An 11,020-nucleotide genomic window follows, 5' to 3' on the forward strand; every position below is an offset into this window, starting at 1 on the left:
AGCGTCTGCTAAATGACTTAAATGTAAATGTACGTACCACACCCGTGTGTTTAGAACGCTCATTTAGAATGCTCGTTTAGAATGGCAGTTTCGAATGACGCAACAATCAGCGTTTGAGCTGGCCACACTTTTTTCAGAAACTATTTACACAAACACAGTCCTTACAAAGTTATGTCCAGAATGTCAGCAGTTTATTTTTGGATGCATTGTTCAGATATTCACAGAAGTAAATATAGCATAACACAATCATCCTAACCGGAAAAATGTAGGCTACATTTGTCCTACATTTGTCCTATCTTTGTGTTGGGTCAAAGATTGACCCAACACAAGCAGTCATATTTTCTAACTCTCGGCTGACGTAAACTACAACATGAATTAGCTAATAGCAATTACTATATATAATTAATCACATCACGGGTGAGCTCACCATTGATCGAAATAACTAGGTAAAACACTTTATAGAAATCGAAAGTAATCCGACGATTAGTTTCAGCGCGCAGCCATGCATTTTTTCCTCACAGAAACCGAAGATAATAAGAGAAGACGAAATGAGTTTTGTCTGTTTGTAGTATGCATGTTGAAGGGGTGTGTCATCTACCGTCATTCACATCCCACCATTAATTTCCGGAAGTCCTCAAAAAATTAGTCAACTCTTACTCATCTCATTTTGTTATAACATCTTTTGTCAAACAGACGTGAATCCCAGAATTCATTGTATGTCAACAAACATGGCTACACAGCTGGAATTAGCTTAGCTCATCATAATCAGTACAACCATCAAAAAAGTATTTTACACACATAATATGTGCCCATTACAATCTGTGCAAGAATCGGAATGCATGAGTTGTCACCTAGAATTGAAAACGTGATTAAAATCGTAAATACACAAATAATTACCACACAAAACATTTTCTGGTTGTGATTTATTGATACAAGTGGCGCGTGCCGGCAGTCAACCACATAACCTCCCACTCTGCACCATTCAGTGTTGTTGTTTATGTATGTATCTAGTGAGCTAAGCTGTAGCATTAACAATGTCTTTCAAAAGGAGACAACTCACAAATGTGGAAATTCTGGAGATTTTTTAAAATTCTGACAATGAGTCTGAGTATGAAAGTCAGGAATCAGATTCTGACAGTGACAGTGAGGAGCTGCCCCTCAACCTTGTCGCCATTGAGAACCCTGAATCTGAATTTCCCTTGTCAACTGAGGAAGTACCAGGTCCCTTTGAAGATGCTGGTGGTGATTGAGGTAGACCGACAGTGGATGAAGTACAGGAGTTCTGTGGTACCTGGAAGGCCACCAGTCATTTCACCCCACCTGGCCCTGCTGTCTGCTTTGACGAGTCCCAGTCTGGAGTGCAACGCCCCTTGCCATTTCCAACTGAGGCAGAGTGCTTCAAGTTGTTTCTCACAGAGGAGCTGGTGGGAGAGATAGTTTAGGAGACCAATCGCTATGCCTTAGACCTACAGGAGAAGAGAGAGCCAGGAGTGAGGGGGAAATGGGTGACAACCACAATTAGTGCAATGTATACCTTCCTGGTGACAGTCCTTCTCATGGGAATAGTAAAGAAGAACTCCCTAAGAGAATACTGGAGCACAGATCCTATGTTTGCAACTCCCTTCTTTGCCTCCCTCTTTTCCCAAGATCGCTTCCTAGTTCTGCTGCGATGCCTGCATTTTGTCAACAATGCTACTGCCATCCTAAGTGACCTGTTATACAAAATAAGAAATGTTCTTATCAGCCTGACATCAGCATTTGGTCGGGTCTTTGTGCCATACAAGGACGTATGCATTGATGAATCCCTGATGTTATGGAAAGGTAGGCTGGCGTTCCGTCAATATATTCCCTCCAAAATGCACAGGTTTGGAGTCAAGTTCTTTGTCATGTGCGATGTGAAGACAGGATTTGTCCAGGATATTATAGTTTACACAGGGTCCACCACTGACATCAAACATTATGAGGGGCTTGGGGTGTTAGGGTCTGTGGTGATGACCATGCTGGCTTCTCATCTCGGCAAGGGACACACTTTGTACGTGGACAATTGGTACAGCAGTCCCACACTCTTCCAGCATCTGCTCTCCAACAGCACAGGGGCCTGTGGCACAGTCAGGTCGAACCGGAAGGGGATGCCGGCATTCGGATGCAGGAAGATGCAGAGAGGGGAGGTGGAGTTCCAGGAGAACGGTCAACAGCTGGCAGTAAAGTGGCATGACAAGCGAGACATCCATGTCCTCTCCACTGTCCATACAGCAACCATGTCGGCCACAGGGAAGGTGGACCACCTGACCGGAGAGAGAAAGATCAAACCAGATTGTGTGCTTGATTATAACCTCAAAATGGGGGCCGTGGATAAGGCAGACATGATAAACAGCTTTGTGGAATGCACACGGAAAACGAACAAGTGGTATAAGAAGATATTTTTCCATCTGATCGACACTGCTGTCCTCAACGGCAGCATAGTTCACCGCCAACTAACAGGTGAGATGATTACTGAACTAGGTATTTTTGTAATTGGATGTACAGTTCACATACAAATCCATTATGCAATTCTAGTGACAATATCTCACCCACCTACCCACAGCCTCATCATCCTCTAACTTTCCTCATCCTCCCCACTCCCTCATAGGTAAAGTAATTACCTACCAAAAATACAGAGAGAACCTCATGAGAGAGCTGCTGGAGGAGCACCACACCCCTCTGCGCCCATCCACTGGGGGTCGTCCTGCTGTAGACAATCCCCTACGCCTCACTGCATGACATTTTCCCTGCAAAGTCCCTCAAACTGCTTCTCAAGGTAGTCGCACACGGAGGCATTGCAAAGTCTGCCTGTCTGGCGCCAGGAGAAGTAAGCAGAGGAAGATGACAAAATACATGTGTCTAGCTTGTGATACACCTCTATGTATTTCACCATGCTTTGAGGAGTATCACATGCTCAAGCATTATTGAGCACATCTGCAGCAATAGGTGACTGACTGACCTGACATGTGATCAGCCATGATACTATGCCTTAGAGATGGGGGTGGAAATGCAGTTGTTGTTCAGTCACTGCATGGATATTAAATATGGGTTATGCATATTCAGTTTTTTGTCCTCTAGTAAAACAAGTTGTTGAACCAACTACCAGTAATAAAATACTGCAATAAAATAGATGAATATTACATATTGGAATATGTGTTTTCTTGCTGTGTTTTCATCTAGTACAACTGTTAAGGAGTGTACGTTAGCATACAAAAGCTGTCCTCATTCTTCAGCTCCAAAGATGTCCAGCTCCAGTTATGATATTGGCAAATAATGTTTCTGGTTTCTGAAATTACAGAATAAAGAGGAATTATTCATTAGAATACAATATAAGGATATAGCAATAAAACAATACTACAAAGAAGTAACATAATAAACACTGCTATGAAAAAAGAGTTTATTGCAATGACAAAATCACAGATTTGAGTTATAACAGTAAGAACTAACTTTTGAGCTCCACAAGGGGGCAAGGCAGGGCAGAACAGAGCTATGCTGAATAGACCAAATAAACAAACCATGGTCATGTTTTTTATTTATTTAACTAGGCAAGTAATTTAAGAACAAATTATTATTTACAATGATGGCCTACACCGGCCAAATTCGGACAACGCTGGGCCAATTGTGCGCTGCACTATGGGACTCCCAATCACAGCCAGTTGTGATACAGCCTGGATTTGAACCAGGGTGTCTGTAGTGCCATAGACCGCTGCGCCACTTGGGAGTCATAAGGCCAGGGTAGCTTCAAAATACAACACAAGCTAATAGTTTTCTGACGCAACTAGCATTGTTTTACAGAGCTAATAGAATAATGTAGCTAGGTAAGCATGATTGACAATAACACCATAAAGGTTATAAAATGTGTAACGTTACCTCACGTGTCCGCAGTTATAAGGAATATATTATGATCTACAGCTACAGCAGAAACGGCATACGGAAACTATTATAACTATTATAACGTAATAAGGCACTTACTTTGATGGAAACGCAGCCTGGATTTGAACCAGGGAGTCTGTAGTGACACCCCTAGTACTGATGTGCTGTGCCTTTGACCGCTGCACCACTTGAGAGTCATAAGGCCATGGTAGCTTCAAAATGCAACACAAGATAATACTTCTCTGACGCATTTAGCATTGTTTTACAGAGCTAATAGAAGAATGTGGCTACATAAGCACGATTGACTATAACACCATAAAGGTTATAAAATGAGTAACGTTACCTCACGTGTCCGCGGTGATAAAGAATATAGACAAATATATTATGCTCCATACATACAGTACGCTACAATAGAAATGTGGAATAGAAAATGTGAACACGTGTGCAGATCCTGTTCTGACGGGAGATGAGCAAATGTCTGCAGACGTGAACTGCACAAACAATTGGGAAGTTCTTGGGGAATTTTGTCGGTGTCAGAAATGTCCCAAAAATGTAATTATCCGCAAAAGTAAAAATGACTATTTTTATGTGAATGAATGAGGAGGCGGAACACACATAAATTCAAACTGTTTTTAGAAAATAAAAACTTGTTTGAAAATCATTTGAAATTGAAGTTAAAACAACCAATAAATATAAACAGGCTGCGTGCGTTAGTTTGAGGGCAGCGCGGATAAAATGTACTGTTACGTTACAATCACATTCAGGAATGGCGAGAACATTCTAACATCACGTGCATAAAAAAACTCACGCTGGGGCGACCGTTAGAGATATTTGGAACTCACACATGAAAGGGTTAACCAGTTATGCTTTAGGGGGCGCTATTAAACATTTTGGATGAAAAACATTCCCATTTTAAACAAGATATTTTGTCACGAAAATAACTTAGAATAGAAATAGCCATTGGTTCACCCCAGACTTGACTGCCTGTGACCAGCACAAAACATCCTTTTTGGAATTAGTGCTACAGGAAGCAATTTATGTTTAAAAAAGCTATCCTTAGCTTTCCTAACTGACTGAGTGATATGCAACTTTTCAGTGATGTCAGTAACCAATATACTCAGTCAGATTGCTTCCTGAAGCACGGGGGCTACTCAATGCTAATGCAGAGTAGCCCCCGTGATATGCAACTTTTCAGGGAAGTCAGGAACCAATATACTCAGTGGATTTAGTCTATCACAGTGCCGTCTGTTTTATCACCAAAGCCCCATATACTACCCACCACTGCGACCTGTACGCTCTTTTTGCCTGGCCCTCACTACATATCCGTCGCCAAACCCACTGGCTCCAGGTCATCTATAAGTCTTTGCTAGGTAATTCACTGCCTTATCTCAGCTCACTAGTCACCATAGCAACACCCACCTCAAGCAAGTGCACTACCTCATTCCATATTATTACTTACTCTTTTGCACCCCAGTATCTCTACTTGCACATCATCTGCACATCTGTCACTCTAGTATTAATGCTAAATTGTAATTATTTCACCGATGTTGCCTATTTATTGCCTACCTCCCTGCTCTTCTACATTTGCACAGACAGTACATAGATTTTTCTATTTTTCTTTTCTTTTGTGTTATTGACTGTACGTTTGTTTGTGTAACTCTGTGTTGTTGTTTTTGTCGCACTGCTTTGCTTTATCATGGCCAGGTCGCAGTTGTAAATGAGAACTTGTTCTCAACTGGCCCACCTGGTTAAATAAAAGTGAAATAAATCAACTCACCCCAAACCATTTCAATTGGGATGAGGGCACGGAGGCCTGATTCACACAGTTTCCTCTGAACAGTTGATTTTGAGATGTGTATGTTACTTGAATTCTGAAACATTTATTTGGGCAGAAATGTCTGAGGCTGGTAACTCTCTAACGAGCTTATCCTTTGCAGCAGATGTCACTCTGGATCTCCTTTTCCTGTGGCGGTGCTCATGAGAGCCAGTTTCTTCATAGGGTTTAAATGTTTTTGCGACTGCACTTGTAATGGTCGTCGGTGGAAGAAGGTGAGGACCAAAGCACAGGGTGGTACTTGTTCATGTAATTTATTTAAACTGAACACTATCAAACAAAGAAACAAAAAATCAGAACGTGACAGTAACCCCCCCCCCCAAAGGTGCGGACCCTGGCCGCAAAACCTGAACCTATAGGGGAGGGTCTGGGTGGGCATCTGTCCGTGGTGGCGACTCTGGCGCGGGACGTGGACCCCACTCCACCATAGTCTTTGCCCGCTTCTTTCCCCGCCTCAGTGGCGCCTTTGGAATGGCGACCCTCGCCGCTGACCTCGGACTGGGGACCCTGGCAGCGGCCCCCGAATGTACGGGAGATTCTGGCAGTGCCGGACAGGCGGGAGACTCCGGCAGCGCCAGAGTGAAGGGCAATTCTGGCAGCACCGGACTGGCGGAAGACTCCGGCAGCTCAGGACAGACGGGAGACTCCGGCAGCTCAGGACAGACGGGAGACTCCGGCAGCTCAGGACAGACGGGAGACTCCGGCAGCTCAGGACAGACGGGAGACTCCAGCAGCTCAGGACAGACGGGAGACTCCGGCAGCTCAGGACAGACGGGAGACTCCGGCAGCTCAGGACAGACGGGAGACTCCGGCAGCTCAGGACAGACGGGAGACTCCGGCAGCTCAGGACAGACGGGAGACTCCGGCAGCCGGACAGACGGAGACTCCGGCAGCTCAGGACAGACGGGAGACTCCGGCAGCTCAGGACAGACGGGAGGGAGACAGACGGGAGACCGGCAGCTCAGGACAGACGGGAGACTCCGGCAGCTCAGGACAGATGGGAGACTCCGGCAGCTCAGGACAGACGGGAGACTCTGGCAGCTCAGGACAGACGGGAGACCGGACTGTGGAGGCGCACTAGAGGTCTCGAGCACCGAGCCTGCACAACCCTACCTGGCTGGATACTCCCCGTCGCCAGGCCAGTGTGGCGAGGTGGAACAGAACGCACTGGGCTTTGCTGGCGAACCGGGGACACCGTGCGTAGTGCTGGTGCCATGTACCCCGGCCCAAGGAGATGCCTGGAGACCAGATGCGCTGAGCCGGCTTCATGGCACCTGGCTCGATGCCCACTCTAGCCCGGCCGATACGAGGCGCTGCGATGTAACGCACCGGGCTAAGCCTGCGCACCGGGGAAACCGTACGCCTTACGGCATAACACGGTGTCTGTCCGGTCCACCTCTCTCCACGGTAAGAACGGTGAGTTGGCTCAGAGTTGGCTCAGGTCTCCTATCTGACTAAGCCACACTCCTAGTGTGCCTTCCCCCCAATAAATATTTGGGGCTGCCTCTCTTGGCTATTTTGAACAATCTCAAATGTAAAATATATTTTGATTTGTTTAATACTTTCGGGTTACTACATGATTCCATATGTGTTATTTCATAGTTTTGATGTCTTCACTATTGTTCTACAATGTAGAAAACAAAGTAACACCCGTGAATGAGGAGGTGTGTCCAAACTTTTGACTGATACTGTATATATACAGTATTTGCCCAAAAATATATGGGGGATTGGAAATGATGCAGACATTTAGATTGTTGGAAGCTACAGTCATTCTGCAAAATTAATGCTGACCTACTCCCTAAAAATAAATAAAAATATAAATAAAATGAATACGTATTTTCAGCCGAATCTGAGTGCTATATCCAACCGCGTTGAGCAAATCGGTTGCTCGGCAACAACACAACTGCAACAAGCTGGCAGTAATAAGAAGTGACTGTATGCAGACTTAGACTACTATAGATAGCTAACTATATGGTGGTATTCAATCTGGGGTTAATTAATAAGTGCAAACAGCTATTTTGATTAGCTAGCTAAGGTTAGCTTGCTTGTACAAAGTCCAGCAGCTGACCTCGAAACAGAAACTTGCTAACAATAGCTAGCTCATGTCAAAATGACAATCCTATATTTTACCACAAAACAGCTAGCTACATCCAAACCAAATATTGGGCAAATTGTCATGCTGCTACCTTACAATGCGTGCAATGCAATGGGCTTTTGCAACACTAACTAGCTTGCTGCTCCATCGTCCAAAGTACGGTAAGAGCTAGCCATATTTCACTGTCAGACAGGGCACAATTCAAACTGTAGCTGAGAAAACAAATGTACTTGTAAACATTGTGTAGATGCATGCTTGCTAGCATCAGAAAGAAATCACCAGTTTCGAACATCTAGAATATATTCTACTCTGCTAATGCTGCTTCTTCTTCTTCTATGATATCATGGCATTCCGCAAAAAATCGTTTAAGTGCATGTCGCCACCTACTGTGCTGGAATGTACGATCAATCATGATCTGCCCAATTCTGTACTACCATGAAAATAGAACTCTAAAGCCAAATAAACCCCTAACTTCTACAACGATTTCTGAACATGCCTCAAAACCATGCCAGGACCATCCGAATCACCAGCCCCGACAGCAGGTTCACTTACTACAGGTACATCTCATGTAAGCCCCATCAGTCCGCACTATATTTCTACCAATCTGTTTTCTGTCCTCTGCATACTTCCCAAATGCACTGTATTTGGGCTTTAATTAAGCCCCTGCGCCTCTCGGGAGGGCCCATCTGTATTACAGCAAGAGCAAAACAATCCTAACATTTCCACACCCTGATTTTTCTAACCAAAACCCAAACGGAGATTCAGGGAAAATAAAAATGTCATGGATTTACCAAGACCAGTCCCCAAGCATGTCTCAGAGCAGCGTGAAATGGCGCTGAAGTAGTTGACCACATGAGGGTAGGCTATTGCTTAAAATCCTTTTGCTTCTAACTTCCAGCATGCTTTTTAAATAAATAAGACATACACCACTTTTAACAACACATTACTCAAATGACGTAACTCTCCGCCAATAATTTGATTTAGAGGATTGGAGGATTCTAAATGAATAATTAAGGGGCATTTTTCATTAGGGCAAATCTGCGAGAATATCTAAGGGTATCTTTAAAATAATTCTAAATGAATTAATAATAATAATAATCACTTAAAAAAAAGATATGAGATTTTGTTTTCAATTAACCGAAAGCAAGCGATTTGTAATCTGAATACAGGCCAAAATAATATTTATAAAAATCAAATATATGTATTTCTGTTTTTAGAGGAAGAGAAACCAAAATACCACTGGCCTATTTTATTGGACAAGGACATCCTGGCCAGCCAAACCCTCTAACCCAGACGATGCAGGGCCAATTGTGCGCCGCCCTATGGGACTCCCAATCACAGTCAGATGTGATACAGCCTGGATTTGAACCAGGGTCTGTTGCCTTTTGCACTAAGATGCAGTGCCTTAGACCACTGCTTCACTCAGGATTCATGACCCATATGACCAATGTATATATTGTCCTGCTATTAGCCCACACAAGAAACATTTAGCAGAATTCACAGCCTGCAAAAGTTGGTAAAAACAGGGTTAATAATACTCTTTTCCTTCCACTTGTTAAAAGGTTGAAATTTATAAAGTTATGTCTTTATCAATTAGTATTTTTGAGTTTAACCATAATATTTGTTGTATTATTTGTTTGGTCTTTTCTGGTGGATTTTGGAGATTTCGTTGGAGCTGTACAGCATTACCTTTATTTAACTAGGCAAGTCAGATAAAAACAAATTCTTATTTACAATGAATGTCTACCCCGGCAAAACACAGATGATGCAGGGCCAATTGTGCGCCACCCTATGGGACTCCCAATCACGGCTGAATGGATACAGCCTGGATTCAACCCCATGGACTATAGTGATGCTTTCTATAGTGATGCTGCACCACGCAGGAGCCATGATGTATATATAAAAAAAGATGATGCGCGCATATACTGTATGTAGCAGGCAAGACCCCAAGGACTAACTGTTAAGAATGTTTTATTTTTTTCTCCCTATCTGTTCACTATATTGTCTTTGCCATTGGATATTCAATAGGAACCTATTTCCACTTCCACACGATGTCGCCAGTCTTTGGAATATGGTTGAGGTTATTCCTTTGTGCTTTGAAGAAGTAGGCCAACTCGGAACTGGAGACACTTTTGTGAGTTGCGCAAGACGTGAAAACCAGTGCTGGTTTCTTTTCGTTCCTGTATTGAATACAGATTGCCCCGTCTACAATTTGATCGATTATTAACGTTTAAAAATACCTAACGTTGTATTACAAAAGTAGTTTGAAATATTTTGGCAAAGTTTATAGGCAACTTTTGAAATATTTTGTAGTGACGTTGCATTTTTGTAAGCTGTTTTTCTGGATCAAACGCGCTTTATAAGTGGACATTTTTGATATATATGGACGGAATTAATCGAACAAAAGGACCAATTGTGATGTTTATGGGAGATATTGGAGTGCCAACAAAAGAAGCTCGTCAAAGGTAATGCATGTTTTATATTTTATTTCAGCGTTTTGTGTAGTGCCTGCTATGCTAGCTCCATTGTTTACTCCTCGTGCAGATGTTCCAGGCTATCAGATAATAGCTTCTTATTGCTTTCGCCGAAAAAATGTAAAATCTGACATGTTGGCTGGATTCACAACGAGTGTAGCTTTAATTGAGTATCTTACATGTGTGATTTAATGAAAGTTTGAATTTTCTAGCATTTTATTTGAATCTGGCGCTCTGCATTTCCCCCAGCAATTGGCCAGTTGAGACGCTAGCGTCTCCCCTATCCATAAGAGCATGTTCCAGTTTAGGTCACCTAGTAGCATGAGATCAGAAGGTAGATGGGGGACAATCAGTTCACATATGGTATCGAGGGCACAGCTGGGGGCAGAGGGAGGTCTATAGCAAGCGGCAACTTTGACAGGCTTGTTTCTGGAAAGGTGACTTTTTAGAAGTAGAAGCTCAAATTGTTTGGGTACAGACTTTGATAGTAATACAGAACTCTGCAGGTTATCTTTGCAGTAGATTGCAACACCGCCCCCTTCGGCAGTTCTATCTTGGCGGAAAACGTTATAGTTAGCAATGGAGATTTCAGGGTTTTTGGTGGTTTTCCTAAGCCAGGATTCAGACACGGCTAAGACATTGGCAGAGTGTGCTAAAGCAGTGAGTAAAACAAACTTAGGGAGTAGGCTTCTAATGTTAACATGCATGAAACCAAGGATTTTA

The 11,020-nt window shown here is 43.2% G+C and overlaps 1 protein-coding gene across 1 annotated transcript; it reads left to right on the plus strand.

The window, feature by feature from the left end:
- Positions 1–1,048: 1,048 nt before the first annotated feature.
- Positions 1,049–2,760, plus strand: LOC127915507 (piggyBac transposable element-derived protein 4-like). The gene is made up of 3 exons (XM_052495679.1): positions 1,049–2,187; positions 2,272–2,481; positions 2,630–2,760. Exons 1-3 carry the CDS (start codon positions 1,527–1,529, stop codon positions 2,758–2,760), a joined length of 1,002 nt encoding a protein of 333 aa, XP_052351639.1. The 5' UTR covers positions 1,049–1,526.
- The last annotated feature ends 8,260 nt before the right edge of the window (positions 2,761–11,020 follow it).

The sequence above is a fragment of the Oncorhynchus keta genome, chromosome 35 (genome assembly GCF_023373465.1).
Source record: "Oncorhynchus keta strain PuntledgeMale-10-30-2019 chromosome 35, Oket_V2, whole genome shotgun sequence".
NCBI lineage: Eukaryota > Metazoa > Chordata > Actinopteri > Salmoniformes > Salmonidae > Oncorhynchus > Oncorhynchus keta.